The sequence below is a fragment of the Callospermophilus lateralis genome, chromosome 11 (assembly GCF_048772815.1).
Source record: "Callospermophilus lateralis isolate mCalLat2 chromosome 11, mCalLat2.hap1, whole genome shotgun sequence".
NCBI classification, from domain to species: domain Eukaryota; kingdom Metazoa; phylum Chordata; class Mammalia; order Rodentia; family Sciuridae; genus Callospermophilus; species Callospermophilus lateralis.
Window position 1 is genome coordinate 21,297,695 of NC_135315.1, and position 20,167 is coordinate 21,317,861.

General features: G+C 40.4%; 1 protein-coding gene across 1 annotated transcript; it reads left to right on the forward strand.

Annotated features, from left to right (window-relative positions):
• The first annotated feature begins 12,347 nt into the window (after nucleotides 1-12,347).
• Nucleotides 12,348-19,813, forward strand: Krt20 (keratin 20). The gene is made up of 8 exons (XM_076870294.2): nucleotides 12,348-12,755; nucleotides 14,616-14,698; nucleotides 16,287-16,443; nucleotides 16,792-16,953; nucleotides 17,112-17,237; nucleotides 18,110-18,330; nucleotides 19,045-19,082; nucleotides 19,716-19,813. Exons 1-8 carry the CDS (start codon nucleotides 12,348-12,350, stop codon nucleotides 19,811-19,813), a joined length of 1,293 nt encoding a protein of 430 aa, XP_076726409.1.
• Nucleotides 19,814-20,167: the final 354 nt, after the last annotated feature.

The following is a 20,167-nucleotide window of genomic DNA, read 5'->3' on the forward strand; positions in this document are numbered from 1 at the left end:
TCAGCCTTTGCTTTTCTAAATTTAATTCAGAGGCTGCTCACAATGGAGCTGTTCCTCCCTCCCCTCTGATGCTGGAGCAGGATCGTGAAAGGATCGCTCACATTCTAGGCTAGCTTTCCAAGTGTACAGCGAGCACATAACTGGGCCCCAGAGCCTGCAGACCTTGGGACTCATCGACTCTTCATCTTTAGGGTGACTCCGTCTCCATGTTCTGTCTGCTCCCACATCCCACACTTCCTCGTTGTTCTTAGCCATTCCCATTAAAGTGAGGTTGTTGGGCCAGGCGCAGGGGTGCACACCTGTAATCCCAGTGGCCCAGGAGGTTCCCTAAGTCCAAAGCCAGCCTCAGCAATTTAGCAAGGCCCTGACTCATAATAAAAAGTAAAAAAAGGTCTGGGGATGTGGCTCAGTGGTTAAGCACCCCTGGGTTCAGTCCCTGTTAAATAGATAATAATAATAATAAAGTTGTTATTGTTAGAATGTTAAGAGATTTAATGAAGACCACTTCTTACCTCATTTCATCCCCTCTCTACTCATCATTTCCTCTCTGGTCCGCCTCTGCTCATTTCCCTGCCCCCAAGCCTTTGCACATGCTGGCCCTTCCATTCTTGACAGTCAGTCAAGGTCTAGGGTGAATAAGTGCCCTAATTGTCCCCAGACTCTCCGGGATTTCAAATCCTATTCCTATTTCATGCTCGCCCTCCACAAAGCCTGCCCTGATTTCTTCAGCTGAAAGGCCCCACTTCCTCCTCTGATTTTCAGCAGTACTTTCTCAGGACTCTTGCCTCCTCCTGTTAAAAATGCCCACATCAGTATTTCCTCCGCTGGACCACAATCTCCTCCAGACTCAGACCACCCAGGAAGCACTCAGCAAATGCTTGTTGAAAAAAAAAAATTATTTTTCTGTTTTTCTGTTTTTAAAAACCAATTGTCAGAAAGTTCTTTCATGTTTTACCAAATGCATGGTCCAGAAGATATTGACTGTCTTAGTCTGTTTTCTGTTGCTAGTAACATAACACCACAGACTGGATAAGTCATAAAGAAAAGAGGTTTATATTGGTTCATGGGTCTGGTTCAAGGTTGAGAGATCACATCTGATGATGTCGTTCCTGCTAGCAGAGTCCCCTGGTGCACAGGATATATCACACAGTGAGAGGGAGTGTGGGAGACCTAGTCAAACTAGCTTTTATAGCAGACCTCTCTGCAGATAACTCATTAACTCACTAATCCATAAACTGAGTGAATGGATTAACCGATCATAAGTGCAGAGTTCTAATGACCTCTTAAAGGTCCTCCTTGGTCCTATCTCTTAATATCTCATAATGGGATTAAGTTTAACCTGAGTTTCACAGGAGACAAGTCACATTCGAACCCTAGTATTGATCTTTTTTTTTTTTTTTTTTTTTTTTGGTACAGGGATTGAACTTAGGGACACTTGACCACTGAGCCACATCCCCAGCTCTATTTTGTATTTTATTTAGAGACAGGGTCTCATTGAGTTGCATAGAACCTTGCTATTGTTGAAGCTGGCTTTGAACTCATGATCCTCCTGCCCCAGCCTCCAGAGTTGCTGGATTACAGGCGTGAGCCACAGCATCTGGATTAGTACTGATTTTTTTTAAATATTTATTTTCTAGTTTTAGTTGTACACCTTTATTTTATTTATTTATTTTTATGTGGTGTTGAGGATCAAACCCAGTACCTTGCACATGCTAGGTGAGTGCTCTTCCACTGAGCCAAAACCCCAGCCCCTGATATTGATTTTTATGGGCAGTTTTCCTAAAACCTGTTTACAACTTCTAGGAAGACCGTATCATTCTCTTTCTCTGTCCCTCTCCCTCTCCCTATCTCTCTTTTTTATTTCAACCTCCATCCTATACTTTGCAACAAATTTCCAATATGGGCTTCTTCTACTCAATATGGTGCTATGTATAATTTTTTTTACTTCCACGTGTGTACATTAAAAAGTAATGACATGGCATCCCACCAAGCGAAATGCAAACACATCTGCCATGTGTGTTCTGAAAAACTAATTAATAATACATGTCTTCATCTCCTTTGATGTATTTAAATACATTGTACCTTGCTCTGGGAGGATTCTGGGTCCATGATCACTGCACATCTTACAGCTTTCATTTCAATTTTGTGCTATTAGGAGTAAATCAAGGAAGACGTCCAAAGAGATGGAAATAGAATACATGCAGTATATACCTTATATTAGCCTACTAAGCAGTAATTTAATTGATGTCAATTTTGCTTCTACATTGAGTGGTGTTTGCAAGAGTTTTCCTGGGTCAAACAAACAGTGGAAATCAATTTAGAGAGCAAAGATATTGCTTATTCTCAACTTTCTATATTTGTACTGTTGCCACAGGCAAGTCATTAACCCCTGAATGCCTCAGCCTTCTCATTTACAAAACGAGAAGGATGGCCTGTGAGGTTTTCAAGGTCCTTTCCAGATATGAGAACCAATAAAGTTCTTTGTGTTAAAAATAAGCACGATTAAAAACAAAAGTACACAGTAATTGCCACTTGCTTACTCGTTTTCAAAAATAATCAGTTTGGGTTGTTCAAATAACATATTAGTACATAGAATTGAATCATTGACCATTTTTTCCCTTCAAATGCCATCCCAAAAAGTTCAATGTTATTTGGTGGTTGTCACTTATTTTATGGGCCAGACTATATGGGCAATGAACAAACAGATTCCATTTTACCCTGAGACTCATGTCATGTAAAAAATGCTTCTCCCATGGGAAAGCCCCGCCTCTGTACCCATTAATAGTTACCTAACATAGCATCCTTGGCAACACAAAATAGCAATTCTTATACAATGTAAAATTGTTCTCATCGGTTTCCATTTTTCTTGGGCAATGTACCTTGGCAGAGATTGACTGTCTAGATGTTAGTAACCATTCTCTAACTTGTTCTGAAGTAGGGTCATTTTGATCCACATCCCTTCTGCTTGCTTGCTGCTATGCCTACCTGGAAAGTCCCTTGGGAAATAACCAATGTACCCACTGCATTGTCTTGCTCACTGCCCAGTTCAGCTTCTGTACCTGCTTGCTTGTAGCTACATCAACCCAGATATGGTTTTTGCCTTTAAATATCCTAAAATGCTCAGGCTCAGGGCTGTTCCTTGCAGAGACAGATACGGGTCCTGTTTAGAGAGAAGTCGCCGGCTGACTGGCTAAATAAAGACTCTTCCATTTGGACAAAACTGGGACTTGGTGTGCTCTCTGAGCGAACTGCTCCACAATAGCTCAAAGGTAATATTTAACTAATAATCTTACAACCTATAGCTAGGCAATATCTTCTAGAGACTTCACAAATTGTGTCCAAGCACCAAATAGACTACATTTTTAGGTTCTCACAATGAATGAAATGATCAACTTTATGTGATGATGGAGAAAAAGAGAGAAACCCCAGGCAGCGGTGAAGTCTGTACCAAATGGTACCTTCTCCCAGGATTTGACTGGACTTTTGGAAGATAAAAGTGAACTAAAATTGTGGTGGTAATTAACACAGGAGGGAGAAATGTGAGACTCAATAAGTTAGAGGAAACCTTCCTACATAGTTTGTTAGGTCCCCTCAGCCTCTCCAGAACAGAATACCCAGCAATCTTCTTCACTTAGGTCCGATGCAGGCACTGCACACTGGCCAAGCCCACAACCATGTTCCCAGTCACTATGGCCCCACAAACCCTCTCCCAGGCCTAAGAGGGGATGCCCTTGGGGGTCCCCACTCATTCACCCAAGTCAGGACACAAGGGGTCTATCTTCCTGACTCATCCGAGTCCTCATGCCCCAAGCCCATTCGTTCAACATGTAGTGTCACCCCCTTTCTCCACAGAAAAGTCTTAACTGGGCTTCTTCAGAAATCTTCACCATGGCTGATTTTAGGACTGTCAGCAAAAGAGTCTCTGCAAAAGAGTTCAATGTAGATAAACTTCCTATTTTCATGTTGCCCTGTCTTACTTGGCTGGGAAGAAAAGAGTACTCCAGGTGATGGACACCCCTTACTAGTTTTTCACCAACATGTGTCCAGTATAGTAGTTTGTAGGAATGTTTTAACAAGGACTCTGGCCTTGAGCTGGAGCTTCACAGAGAAGTCTACATTTCTAAGATAAGGGAAATTACCAATTGGGCTCCATGGTTACAGCTGGCAGGGGGAGGAAAGAAAGGGGAGAAGGTATTGTCCTGAAGGGTTAACTTGCCCAGAAGGGTGAAAGAAAGAAACTTTTTTTTTTTTTTTTTTTTGGTGGTGCTGGGGTCTGAACCCAAGGCCTTGTACATTCCAGGCGAGCACTCTACCAACTGAGCTATATTCCCAGCCCCCAAAAAACTGCTTTTATGTGCACTTCAGCAGAAAGTGAACTTCTGAGCCCCTCCTCCTACATGCTGGGTATAAAATTCTGAAACTCCCTGAACTCAGGGTTCAGGGGATTGATTGATTACAGCAGAAGCTGTGCCCTCTGAACCTGGCTGCAGCCAAATAAAACTGTTTCCTGCTATCTTCGGTGCCTTGCCTCCTCTGTCCCTACCACAAACAGAGGAATTGGGCCAAAGTGTGTGCACATACCTGCCGGACCCTAGAGAGGTGCACAGGAGAGATCGGTACGGCTTGACCCCGTTTTGACACTGAACATCTTACATCCTTAGAAAACCTCTCTGCCCTGGGAAGGAATGTGGGAGCCCAGGAATGGCTTCCCGGAAAAGATGACAGCCAGAGAAGAAGGGAACAGCGCATGCGCGAGCATGGAACAGAGAGTCGCCTGCGGTGTGCTACTGGAACTCACTGTCTGGAGGGATGAGAAAGCCACCGTGACGGTAGGTCCAGGGCGATCTTGGAGCGCTGCTCCTTGGATCTGACTGTGTAAGTGTCGATTTTGCACAGAAGTGAAACAGATTTGCCCTGTTAGGCAGACGCTTGAGACTAGACCTCAACACGTAAATTGTGCATGGTTAGAAACAGAAGCTAAGCTGTTGCCTTAAATTGCCAGACTTTACTGTGATGCTGGGTAGAAGTCAGGATTTGCCTTGGCAACAAGTTATTCCTGATATGGGAAGAATTCCCTTGTGCTCTCTCTTCATCAGGTGATATAAGTATGCAACGTTCTTGGCTTTAGCACTGAACACTGGTGAAATCACTCGCAGACAGGCCTAGTTGCAGGGGTGAAGGGGCTATTTAGAGATTAAATACGAACTTGGAGACACTTGGTTTCAGAGACTGATTCCAGGACCAAAAGAAGATATTCATCTCATCAGTTAAAACTGTGTCCCAGCCCTGAACCACACAGCTTATAGTGTGCCAAAATAAGTTGGTATTTTTTTACAAACCTTGTAATTGGTACAAGTATATTGTATTATAAGACTGTTATATTGAAAATGATAATGTGCAGGGGATAAAAACACTTCAGTATCACAATTTTAGTAACCCCTTTTTTAAAAATGTTATTATTATACCAGGAAATGATCCAGATATCCCTCAAATCCAAGAACACATGCATATAGATAAAGGAGGGACCTGTGACTGTCATTTACAGTCTAACATATTATCTATATGAATATCCTTTATGCATGCATTTCTCAGTTTTGCCTGTTTATATACTTGACATCAGTTGAATTGTCCCAGATGAATTATTTTGTTCCTTTTTTTAAATTCAACACTAAGCCTTTGAAGATTCATGCATGTTGATAATGTAGCTTATTCATTTTTTCCCACTGCATGGTATCCCATTGTGTGAATATATATTAATGTGTTTATTCATTCTATTGATGAGCATTTGAGTTATTTAGGTTTTTTATTGTTGTTGTTGTTTTTACATAGGAATAAATAATTTACTTAGTCAAAGCAAATAGATATAAGCCAGGTTTTAAATGATCATATAGCCATTTTATGTCTTTAAAGTCCAGATGAATGAATATTGTATAGAAGAGAGCACACATTGACTACCTTGCCTGTATTACATAGCTGTATTACCTTGCCTGACTACATAGCTTTAATTCTACAAACTTTCACACAATATTTAGACAAAGCTCTGAAAAATTAAGCCTTTAGATGCCTACCTAGCTTTGGGAGTTGTTCAGTTTTGTTTCCTGTGTGTGCATATGTACTCCCACTATGAACAATGCTCCTAGGAATATTCTCATAAAAATCTTCTGATAAACATGTACAAGAGTTTCTCTGGCATAAATGCCAAGGAATGGTATCACTGAGTGAGAGACATATGCATCTTCTGCTTGATGAGATAATATCAAACTATTATCCAAAGTAACTCTACCTAATTATATAGCCGCCATGAGTTGGGGAGAATTCCTCACAACCACAGCTGGTACTGCCTAGCCTTGGCACATGTGGACCAGGCCATTTCTTGCCAATTATATTTTGTAAATATCTGCTCCCTGTTTGGGGCTTTTTTTGTCATAAATATGGAATCTTTTCATGAACAAAACTGTTCAATCAGTATCTAGTTTGTGCATCACAGTTTATGCTTTTTATATCCTGGTTATGAAACACTCCTTTGCCCTATTCCTACAGATTTTATTCCATGTATTTCCTTCTAAACATCATAGTTTTTATCTTTCACATTTACATCTTTAATGAACCTGGAGTTTATTTTTGTGTATCAGATAAATATTTGCCTAAGATAGAAATATAATTCCATTTTTAAATATGGAAATACTCCATTGCTTTGCTAACTCATTTGTAACACTCAGCCAGTTGGAAATTGAGTTTCCATATACAGTAGTTTCTGAGCTCTTTGTGCTAATCCCTTGGTTTATTTTCAGATCAACACGGGAGCCATTACTCACTGTGTGAAAAGAAAAACTATACATTGAAAATGTAATATTCATCCTTAACTTGTCAATGTATAAAGCTAATGTGTATATTTACCTTTTTCCTGAACAGTGCAGGACCTTGAAATAACCTTACTTCATTAATCTCCTCTGGTTCTCATCTATTTTAATTCTAGGGGTTTTTTTTCTTCACGATATGTATATAGTAGTAGCCCATTATCCATGGAGGGGACACGTTCCAAGTCCCCCAGTGGATGCCTGAACACCTTAGGTAGTATGGAACCCTATACTGTAGAAACTTCTTTTTTCCTATATGCTCTGCAGCATAGCCACATAGTTCTAGAGTTCATCTATCCTTCCAAGTTGTATGCTCTGGTGCCTCCTTTGCATCAGTATAATTGCATTTTGGGGTCATCATTAAGTAAAATAAGGATTTGATGAACACAAGTACTACAATAATGCACAATAGATCTGATAAATGATATGGCTACTAATAACTATAGGGCAAGTAGCATATACAACAGGGATACTCTGGATAAAGGGATGATTCACATCCTGGGCAGGATGGAGAGGGACAGCGTGAACTTTCATCATGCTCCTCATGATGGCACATTATGAATTGTTAATTTAAAACTTATTATTAAATTCTAGGAATCCTCCATTTAATATGTCTGGCTGCAGGTAACAGAAATTGCAGAAGGGAAGCCAAGGGAAAGGGAGAAGTCCACTTTACATTACTTTATAACCAATGTTCACTCGGGTTTGATCACATACTTAGCACTCTTATTCATTATTCTTTTTTGCAACTCAGAACTTCCACCTGAAATCACCTTTCTTCTGCTTAAATATATACTTCCAGAATATATTTAGTGAAAATCTAGAAACTGATGGTAAACCCAGTTTTTGTTATCCTGAAAATGTCTGTTTTACCCTCCTTCAAAGACAATGTCACTGAGTGAGAAAATTTCAGAATGGCTGTTATATTCTCCCAGCACATTAAAGATGCTGTCCATTTCCAGTGACCGTGTTGCTCTTGAGGAGTCAGCTGTCAGTCTAATCACTACGGCTTTGTCGGTGATCTTTCTTCTACCTGTTTGTACGTTTCCCTTAATGATTTGGTTTTCTGTTCTGATGTGTGGAGTCATGATTTTACTCATTTTTCCTGAAATTCATTCTAGGTTTCCATAGATGGCACTTTCTGAGCTCTTTGTGTCTTCAAACAGCTCTGGAAAGTTCTCATTTTTATTTTGTCAAATGCTCTCTGCTTTGTTCTGGAACTCTCACTAAACACATTTAGACCACTTAGCTCTCGCCTGCATGCCCCCTGACCCCCTTCATCACTTGGCTGCATCCCCTGGATTTCCTCACAGCCATCTAGTTCAGTGATTCTGTTTAGCCTTGCTTCATATGTTCCTGGACCCGGCCACTAAACTCCTAATTATATTATTCATTTCTTCTGGCTTATTTTTTATATGTGCTTGGCAGATCTTATAATCTCTTAGTAATTACTCCAACTTTCAAGTTTATCTTTAGTTTTCTTAAACCCTTTATTCTGGGCATAATCATCTGCCACATATCAACATTTTGGTCAACAAAGTGATGGTGAGCACATAAGATTATAATGATGATAAAAGCTCATACTGCCTAGTGACATCATAGTCATCACAGCCATAGTGACATCATAGAACATGCATAGAATATGCATTGTCTGTGGTGATGCTGGTATAAACAAATATACTACACCAACAATTGTACAAAAGTCTCCAGAGGGGTTGATTGTATAAGCAAGCACATATAAGTGTAGGCATACAAGTACATTCAGGACATACTACTTCACAATGATAGCAAATGACTATGTTACCAGTTTATGTATGTACACACATACACACACATACACACATACACAACACACACACACATTCAGCCTATAGCCTAGATGTGTGGTAGGTATAACTAGATGTGTGCTAGGTATACCATCCAGGTTTGTGTAATTAGACTCTGTGATGTTTGGACAAAGAAGTCACCTAATAACATATTTATCATTATATCTCTGCCATTAAGTGATGGATGACTGTATATTTATATTTTCCCTTAGATGATTCCATAGCAACTGAGATAACAAATCCATGGACTCACTGAAGTGCAACTGGGCAGAATTGCCAAATAAGTATAAATCAAACCTGAACATGCCATATTAACTGTGTAAACTGCCATAATGTAAGTTTACTACATCAAACCCCTTGTACCCACCTCCCAGCTTCAACAAAATAACTCCTGGTCAAATATCCTTCATCTGTACACCACCCACCATCTGGAGAAGACAACCTCTCCAGAGACTGCAGATTCTACATCAATCATATCTGAGCTGCAATAGCTTGTCCATGACAAAGGAAAAAAAAACAGAACGTAGAAAGACCTCTGAAATATAGAGCTTAAGATAGCACTCCAAACCACAAACCAAATGGAATATTAGTCATTAACACCCTCACCAGAGTCATCTCAGAGGTCAAAAAATGCACTTCTTTTTAAATTTTTTTTTAGTTGTAATTGGACACAATATCTTTATTTTATTTCTATGTGGTGCTGAGGATCAAATCCAGGGCCTGGCACATGCTAGGTGAGCACTCTACTGTTGAGCCACAACCCCAGCCTCCCCAAAATGCACCTCTTTTTAGCTACAAGAAAGTTGACTCTAATCAAAGTTCTCATTTACAGCTGCAGCCATCCAACAGCATGGAACATCAGGGTTATTGGAATATCCATTATTTTGTGTATGAACAAGGGTCAACAGACAGAGGTCTGTAGAGACTCAGTCCTCAGGCATAACTCAAAAAAAAAATGAATTACTAGGAAATACTAGCTTGATTTCCTGTGATCACTTTAGAAGAGAAAATAATCTACCAAAGCAAAAAGCTCAGTCACTTTTTCCTGCCCTGGTAAAAGAAGACAAAAAGCTCTCTGATAGGAATTTTTCTACTCAAACAAATTAGGAGATTGGATGACTTCATAGTAATGGCCTTATTGTATCAGATCTTAGTTCAAATTTGAAACCTTAAGAACCCATAAATACAAGCAAAAACTGGTGGGATAACACACAAAGTTATTTCTTTAAAAAAAAAAAAAAAGGAATTTGAACTCTTTGACTTAAATATTACTGGGTCCAGCCATAAGGAAGACTGGTGCTAAAGGAGAAAACAGAAAGCATCATGTTTAACAACTTCCTTTACAGCCAGAGAGCTGTTAGTCAGCTCTTTGTCACTGTGACCAACAAAGAGATAAACAACTTATAGGAGGAAAGGTGTATTTTGGCTCAGTCTCAGAGGTCGGGGTGCAAAGTTAGTTGGCACCATTGCTTTGGGCCTATGGCAGCCCAGCACATCACAGCAGGACTGCACCCAGAGAGCTGCTCACTGGTGGCAGCCAGAAAGCAAAGCTGCCAATTTTTCTTAACTCTCTTCCACTAGGCCCCACCTCCGAAAATTCCCACCACCTCCCAATAGCGCCACAGGTTAGAGACCAAGCCTTCCACACATGGGCCTCTGGGGGTCCCTCCAGATCCAAACTATAACGCTAACAATTTATTTAAATTGTTCTTCTACATATCTGGACCACATGTGTTAGCATATGAAACTCTGAGCTGAGACTAACTCCCTGCAAATCTTGAGTCATTTTAAATAGACAATTTCCCAGTGATTTTAGTCAAACAACCTCATCCCACCCCGTTAATTAACAATAAATACCACTTTCCTTTTTTACATATAATGTAAAAGAAGAACATGGTTCCTATGTTTATACCAAGTTCTTCTTGACTGCAGATTTTAGTTGGGACATCTGTTATCAAAGTGATATCTGTTAACAGAATACCTGAAGTAGGTTTAATGGTATCATTCAGCTTTTACTTTTATATAACTTTTAGTTTTATAAAGCTTATAACTGGGATCAAATTGAATGCAACAGAGTATTTGAAAGCATATTATTTATAAGACAGAAATAAAATGATCTTACCTTATTTGGGAAGAAAGGCAATACGAAAAGAAACAAGTAAAAAGGCAACTGATTTCTCAAAACACATTTTTTTAAGTGACTGGCTTTTAGAACATCACCATCAATGGTCACTAAACAAGATGAGTAAATTTCCATTTTTTCTTTTCACTTTTTCTTTTTTGTGTGTGTTTGTTTACTTCCTTACTTTTAATCATACACAAATCTCAATTCAAATAAGGAGTAAGACGAGAATTAATGACATATTTGCTTTTTACTTACCTCTTCTAATTAAGTTGATCAAGGTGGCCATATAAATGCTTCAAAGCACTTCAGCCAGGGGCCTTGAATGAAAGGGAGAGAATGAGCAAACTGTTCAACTAGTAGTTCGTGAGTGCCACCAACTAGTAGTTCGTGAGTGCCACCAACTAGTAGTTCGTGAGTGCCACCAACTAGTAGTTCGTGAGTCCCACTGGTGAGCTCCTGCCTCGTGTCTAGAGGTGGACCCACAAGCTTGAGCCTCTGGGAAATTCAGTGTTACCCCAAGACACTGGTCGCTACCCTTCCTATACATGGAACACTCGTGCTGTAGATGTGGGGGTCTGTGAGGAAGAGCGGGCTTCTGTGGGAGACTCTGCAATTGGAAATCATCAGGGATTCTGGGAAGCAGCAGCTACAGCCTCAGAATGGTTGAAGCAGTCTGTCAAATGGTGGCATCGAGCTGACCTTATGGGCACCATGCCTGCTACCAAAAAAAAAAAAAAAAAGCTATTTATTTTAACTTTCTCAGTAACTAGACCTAAAGCCAGGCAGTGGCTGAAATTTGTAAATGCATTATCTAGTCATTGAATATTAAAATTAAAAAAAAACAACAACTCCAAAAGTACCTAGTTCACCACTGATCCAAATTCATTTAATTTGCTTCCCCAAAATGCATCTCTAGATGTACAAATGTTTCTTTCCTGTTTTAAATGTTCAAGGTTTTGTATTTGTAAAATATATATATAAAATCATAAACTACACTGTCTAACCTTAAAGCCAAAAAAAGAAAACATAAAACAGAAGTTCTGAAAAGCAATTCATCACTAAAAATAAGTCATTTTCCTTTACCACCAGTGTGACTTATAATATGTACCCACATCTGTCGTTTTTAGATGTTTGAATTATTCATGAGAATTGTAAATATTCTTTATGTGCCTACCAGGATGAAAAACTCTGCCAAGACAGGTGCAGGGACTAAAAGAATACCCCTTCCTGGTTACTTTTGTTACCTTTATTTAAAAAATAAATTTTAAAAAATCACCCCTGAGAAAAAAAACCTCCAAGATATGCCTCTAGTGGTAATTTCTGGAATGGAATAAAACACATTGCTGTACAAAAGGGGAAAGGGGAAAAAAAAAAAAAAAAAGCCAAGCAAAGTGCACTGTGTCAGTCCTAAGGTGTGTGACATGGCAGTAGGGAGGAGCTTCTTCTCTGTGAACTCCATAAAAATGTCAGCCCAATGCCACCATGACAGACGGTGCTCCAACCTTCCTGAAGCTGCAGGTGCTCCTCCCAGAGTCCCCGATGGATTTCAGTCGCAGAAGCTTCAATCGAAGCCTGAGTTCCTCCTCGCAGGGCCCTGTGCTCAACCTGAGCAGTTCCCTGTACAGGAAGGGGAGCGTGCAGCGTCTTGGGGCTGCACCCAGCGTTTATGGAGGGGCTGGAGGCCACGGCACCCGCATCTCGACCTCCCGACACGTTGCAAACTATGGGAGCGATCTCAGCGGCGGGGACCTGTTTGCTGGCAATGAGAAAATGGCCATGCAGAACCTCAATGACCGGCTGGCAAGCTACCTAGAAAAAGTGCGGTCCCTTGAGCAGTCCAACTCCAACCTTGAGATGCAGATCAAGCAGTGGTACGAAGCCAACGCGCCCAGCGCAGGCCGTGACTACAGTGCATATTACAAACAAATCCAAGAGCTGCAAAATCAGGTAAGGCCCGATGCCTGTGTTTTATCTCACTGTCTGTCGAGCCTCTCCTGATAGCTCAAGAGTTAGGTGGGTCTAAATGCATGTTGTAAAGCAAATTAGATTGCAATGCTTTAATTGTAAAAATGCCACACCTATCATCCACCCTTAATATTGGAGCATCTGACTATATAACAGGGTGACTTTAAATCAAACTTTTTAAATCTAATTACAATAATTTTATCCTCCAATCTTACAGTCTATCTTTGTCACAGCTCACCATGTCAGGGCTACATGAATAGTAAACAGTTTTTCTGAAAACACCTAACTTTTTATGTGTGGTAATAAATCTTTCTTAGTTTGTCACCCAATCCCCACTTTTGAAAGTCAGTTCAGGGATCTTTCTACTTTCAGTCATGTAAATGTTACAAGTATTCGAATCCTATAGATTTTACAAATAAAGTGATTCAGGGTAGAAATAGGGAAGCAGGGGTATAGATCTTAATGATACCAGAATTTTTAAATGCCCTGTTTAATAATCTGATTTTTCATCACCAAAGAGACCACTTTTACAGTAATAAAATATTCTATTGCTTCCAATCCATGTTTATTGCAATCATATCATGACCTTCACCTCTGTTATCCAAGACAGGTGTAATTCTCTATTTTATCTCTTATGGAATAAGGGTAGAAGACTTTGTTCCTAATTAAAGATGTCAGACATGACCTGAGGCACTTTTTTTTTGCTTTACCATTCTTATCTAATCAAGAAACGTGTCCCTTTCATTTTCATTTCTGTTTTATAATTCATATTCCTTTAGAGCAAAGGCCACTCATTGACTTAGCAGCAGGTCTCTTTTTCTCGAGCCATATCATAACCGTAAGTGCAATTTTGAATTCAGGTTCTATAGGAGATTATGTTAGGATTTCTGAAACTATGCACACATGAAGCCATGCTCTTTAAATTAGTCTTCCTGTCAACAGATCATTCTTTCAGGCTATCACTAAAAATGTTCAAAATAAACCAACCATTCTGTCATATGGCTCTCGTGATTTCTGAATCAACTTGGAATCATTCCAAATACATAAGCTCGGCCATCAGTCCCGTGTGGCTGGGCAGAGCCAGCATATGAAGGCAGCCCTCTCTCCAAGACTAGATCCACTGAAAGAGACATGTCACGGTAACATCTTCTACAAGTAGACTTCTGGCCTGCATGCATGTTGGAGAACTCGCCCACTAGTTAACCACTTCTTAAGACCCCGGGTTTATCCGTCCTGATATCCCTAGATCCTAGCCTCCCTATCATATGGCAAGTGTTCTTTCACCAAGTGTCAATGCTTAGTGGACACTAACGAGGCACAGAGTACCTGCTGGGCATGGGGGAATGAGGAGGAAACAGGGATGGACAAAGCTACCACTCAGAGTGGTCAATGCTGACGAGGAAAGCTGTGCAGGGCACTGAAAGCAAGGGCTGGTCATTCCACCTCTGCTCTGAGGATGTCACTGAAGGCTGCCTTGAAGCAACATTGCTTAAATTGAGATATGAAGGAGACGTGGGCATTCACCAGGGGAGAGGAGTGACAGGAATGTTCCAGACAGGAACAACATTAAAGACAAGGCACTCAATAAAGCTTGATGACCCAAGTTGACTGAAAGTCTCCTTTTGTAAAATAACGAGAAAGTGGGCCAAACCCTGGGGACAGAGTTCACTTCATGCATTTTTTTTATATGAAATACCCATGTTATTATTCCTCATACATATTCTTATGTGGAGATTCTTGACATGAACATCTTTGATGTAATTGTGGGTATATCTGAGAATAAACCCAATCATTTTAAACTCCTATCCATTTGAAAGTGTCATTCCTGTGTTTTTTCCCCAGATTACAGACGCTCAGTTGCAAAATGCTCGGTGTGTCCTGCAGATTGATAATGCTAAACTGGCTGCTGAAGACTTCAGACTGAAGTAGGTGTCTAAAACCACAGTAAAACTCACAGGAAAAGAATTCCTTTTAGTAGTCCTTCAGAAATCCACATTTTTGGTGGAGAAACTGCCATTAAATGTTTTCAGGATCATAAGACATAAGGGATGTTAGAAGCTACCTAATCCACCCAACATTCAGGGATAGACCTCTCTTCCACAGTCTTAAGATTTGGCCACCTAGTTCATAGCAGAATACCTCTGATAATTGCTACTGCTCTAGTTGGTTAGCTCTGGTTGCCCAAACATTCTTTGTCAGAAACCTGGCATCTGCCTTTTCACCCACTGAATCTTATCCTGTCCTTTGGCTTAATAACAAAACAGCTTGAAATTCCTTTTCTGTACAAATGCCCTTCTATTACCTAAAGAGAGTCAGATGTCTACAAGCAGATACCCAGATTCCTTCAAGAACCTACATGTATGGTGACCCTCGATACTTACTAGTTTACCAGTGTTTTACAATATTGTCTGACCAACCAAAGAGCTAAGACAAACCTATGATTAATGCATTTCCAATGTGTTCACTTGCTTTGAGTCCTGGAATGCATGTGATCAAACTACTCCTACACTGGGGCTTCCTCATCCTGAATCTGTATCAACAAAAAAAGTCCTTTATGGCTTAGAAGGGTAGTATTTTAATGCTAAAATGGATTAAAAAAGAAGGAAATGCAGGGAGCTGGGGTTGTAGCTCAGTGGTAGAGAGCTCCTCTCCAGAGACCCTGGGTTCCATCCTCAGCACCACGTAAAAAATAAATTAGTGAAATAAAGGTATTGTGTCCAACTATAAAATAAATATTTTTTTAAAAAAAGAAGGAAATGGGAAAGTATATCTGAAGATTAAAGCAGTAAAAGTTCATTAATTCCAATTTTATAGGTCAGCATCAGAGCGATCCACTGCATTATCATTGTTTTAAAGTTTGCTATTTTTAAAAAATGAGGGTCTCTAAGATTGCATAGGAGAATATCTGACCATTCGAGGCACATCTGTTTACTAAGTAATAAAAATAAATGGATCATGTGCTTTCATTAAGCAAAGCCAGCCATAATTAATATCAATAATAAGAATCATTTTCTAACACAGTAATTAAAACAAATGTTTGAAATTTTTCTTTTAATATATCTGGACACGGTGGCTCAAGCTAGTCATTCCAGTGGCTCTGGAGGCTAAGATAGGAGGATCTCAAGTTCAAGTTCAGCCTCAGCAACTTAGCAAGGCCCTAATGCAACTTAATAAGACCCTGTCTCAATAAAAAAACAAAAAGGGCTGGGGATGTAGCTCAGTGGTTAAGCGCCTCTGGGTTAAACCTCCAGTGCAAAAAAAAAAAAAAACTTGAAGAATGTAGAAACTTTTTAAGTTATTGCAAATCACAGAGATTACATTATGGAGCAAATTATCTGATTCCTAGGTTCTCATGCATATTTCATAAATGTGTAAAGGGAGACATTATAAAGTATTGCAATTGATCACATATTCCACATTAAAAAATCTATCTCACTGTATTAGATTCTCTCTCCTATAATGACTTCAGAAGGCCTCAGCCTCAGCTGTCTCTGCACACTAATTCATTCACAGGTTTGAGACTGAGAGGGGGATGCGCCTAACAGTGGAGGCTGATCTCCAAGGCTTGAGTAGGGTCTTTGATGATCTAACCCTAAGAAAGACAGACTTGGAGGTCCAGATTGAAGAGCTGAACAAAGACCTGATTCTCCTCAAAAAAGAGCATCAGGAGGTGAGAAAATGATCAGAAGTGGTTCTGGGGATGATGGAATGGCTCCAATAAGAAGAACCAAGAGGATGAGGAGGAGCAACAGGGGAGGAGGAACGGTCGGTGGTGGTGGTGGTAGTGACCAGGATGAAGATGTCAATAATGATGGCAGCCCTCACTCCTTTTCATAAGGCTGCTCTAGGTCAGATGACATAGAGCAGTACCTGGACCCCAGAAGCCAGGCATAAGTTATTATTCTCCTTCTTTTTTATGCATCCCCAATGAAAGCAGCCATAGACGTCTTCTGTCTTCTCTGACCAGCCTTATCTAAGAATGTGCTCCACACTAAAGTCAGGATTTTCACTCTCTTAGGAAGTGGACGTCCTGCGCCGGCAGCTGGGCAATACCGTCAATGTGGAACTGGATGCTGCTCCAGGCCTGAACCTCAGTGACATCATGAATGAGATGAGGCAGAAATACGAAGTCATGGCCCAGAAGAACCTTCAAGAGGCAAAAGAACAGTTTGAGAGACAGGTAACAGAATAATTCCCCAGTGTGAGCAAATGTATAGAAGCTGCCTTCCCAAAGGAGATCACTTGCTTTCTTGCTCCTTCCTTTTTTCCTTCTTTCTTTCCTTCCTGCTTTCCTTCCTTACTTACTCATTTTTTTTTTTTCCATTCTTGGAATTTCAGACGGAAGCTCTGCAGCAACAAGTCCTAGTGAACACGGAAGAGTTAAAAGGAACGGAGAGTCAAGTTACAGAGCTGAGACGCACCTATCAGAACCTAGAGATAGAACTCCAGACCCATCTCAGCATGGTAAAGCACAGCTCCCTCCCACTTTGCAATCCAGTGGGGTGTGTTTACCAAGTGCCTGTGTGAGGAACCCTGGGAATGCAAAGATCTCTAAGAAATAACCTCTCCCCTGGCAAAGCCAATGGGGGAAACAGGTCAAACAACTAGTAAGAATTAAAAGACAGAAAGAAATCGAGGAAAGGGCAACGCACTGCACAACGCAGAGGGAAGAGTAGATCTGGGAGATTTCACCTGGAAGGTGGCGTGTAAGCTAGGTCTTAAAAGTTGAGTGAATTTTAAAGCTGGAGAATAGGAGTCAAGACATTGCAAGCTAAGCAAATTGGCCAGCCCCTGGTAAGTGATGCTGTGGTCACCAACAACACCATGTTCATCGTGGGGTGGCTGCAACCCTGCTCCATGACACTGGGACAAGGCTAAAAGAGTGGGCTGGATCTGGGACACCCCCAGTGTTGTGGCAGGAAGAGGATCAATGGCAGGGCCACATGTCAATTTCACCTGCATTTCTTTAGCTGGAGAAAGTCACATGACCAGCCCCAGCATCAATAGGCCAAGGAAGTGTAATTCTCCATTTCTAACACAAATCACATGGCCAATCCTGATGAAGGGATGGGAGGTGTAACCTTCCCACAGGGTCAGGAAGCAAATACTGAGAACAGTAACATATGTAACACACAGAGGGAACGGGGTGGGTGCAAAGTTGAAAACCACAAAGGATCCTGGTTGAGTCTACCTACATGGAAAAGAGACAGAAAGGGCTGGAAACTGATACCCACCGGGACTAGCTGCAGAAATTCTTCCCAAGAGAAATTAAAATTGAGTCATTTCCTACATCTAGTCCTCCCATAAGGAACACCCTGCCTGTCTTGTGCTCCTAGAAAGAATCTCTGGAACACACACTGGAGGACACCAAGGCTCGCTACAGCAACCAGCTGGCCAGCATCCAGGGGCGGCTGAGCTCTCTAGAGTCCCAGCTGATGCAGATTCGGAGTGACTCAGAACGTCAGAGCAACGAATACAGTATTCTTCTTGACATAAAGACCAGGCTCGAGCAGGAAATTGCTACTTACCGCCGCCTTCTGGAAGGAGAAGATGTAAAGTAAGGCTCTTAGAATCAAGTAATACGTGTCCACAGCTGTGAGCTATTCTAGTTTGCTCTCCACCACTCATTACCCAGCACCAATGCAATCATAGCACAAAAGCAATTACACACACACACACACACACACACACACACACACACACAATATCAAGACAAAACTATACCCAAAAGTAACACACACATCCAAAATACCATGTATGGCCTTTGAAGTCATATGGTAGGAATGAATTAGAAGATGGTTATCTAAGTCATACAGATGATGCTTATGTTTGTTTTTATGATTGGTATATAACTGAAAGCACAATAACTTTTTAAAAATTCTCCTTGAGGGTTCACAAAGTAATCAGCAGGTCCCAAAGGTTCATGGGAACCAATCTGGGAACCATCAATGTTAGAGCAATATAGTCTGCAAAGACTACACCCAAGGACCCAAGACTTGAGTTTCTATTCTGTTGTTGTAATAACAAAAATTTCCAGTATATGTTCAGTGGGTCAGTTTTGTACGTATTTTTCAAGTTAAAAAGCAGATCATTCAAATTTGAAATAACGAGCCTTGTCAAAGGGGGAAAAAAATAGAAAAACAGCATCCAAACATATCACTCAACTTGGCTTTGAAATAGAAAAGACAGGAGAGCACTCCATTTTCAAACTGGCAATAATACTTTCTTCTTTTTTTTTTTTTTCTTTCTTTTCCAAAAAAAAAAATCAAAGAAATGTGCAACTTCAGTTAAGCAACCCGGAGGAGAGAGGTAAGTATTCCACAGTTTTGCACTTTTTCTCTGACTCTGAAATCTCAGCAGCTATCCAGGAATTCCATGTGGGAATTTATCCCTATGGTAGGATCATTGTCTTGGCCCTTTTTATTGCTGTCCTGAGAGCCTGAAAAGGAAAGAGAAAACTCAAATGTGAACTTTACTTATTTCAAGATCATGTATTTCAGTTTGGGGTGGAAAGAGTAAGAAATTTATAAACTGGGGGGAGGGTGGCACATTTTCAGCATGTATTTGTAAAATGAATTTAAGATTATTTAAGAAAAAGGATGAGTTCAACTTTTTTATTCTAAAAGAAGGAAATAAACCGGGCGTGGTGGCGCATGTCTGTAATCCCAGTGACTTGGGAGGCTGAGGCAGGAGAATCAAGAGTTCAAAGCCAGCCTCAGCAAAACAAGCCAGACACTAAGCAACTCAGTGAGACCTTGTATGTAAATAAAATACAAAATAGGGCTAGGGATTGGCTCAGTGCTTGAGTGTCCCTGAGTTCAATCCCTAGTACCAAAAAAAAAAAAAAAAGGAAATAAATATGAAATAATAATAATTTAAAGTTGAATTTCACAAATCATGGACATGGGCCTGAATTAACATTATTGTCTGATATGCACTCAGATGTAAAGAAAACCAGGAAGATTAAGACAGTCGTTCAAGAAGTAGTGGATGGCAAGGTTGTGTCATCTGAAGTCCAAGAGGTGGAAGAAAGTATATAAAGAGCTGCCAGATGGAGACGCTGCTGAGGTTTCAAAAGAAACGTGGCTGTGATTTTTACTCCCTATAAGAAAGTGGCCGTCTAAAAGCACTCTTCATACTTTGTAGTGATCAGAAGGGGGAAGGGGGAGCCTATTTATCAGTCTGTGTAATTAAATATAAACGTTTTATCAGAGGAGCTTCAAATTGCCTGCAAAAATGAAATCCAATGAGCACTAAATTATTTAAAACACCATTACTGCCAGCTTTATCGTGGAGCACATCTATTACAAGCTTTAGATGCTAATATCAATTATACACATTTCCATGATACTAAACCTCACCAGAGCAGAGAAGTCTATGCAAATTGCAAATAG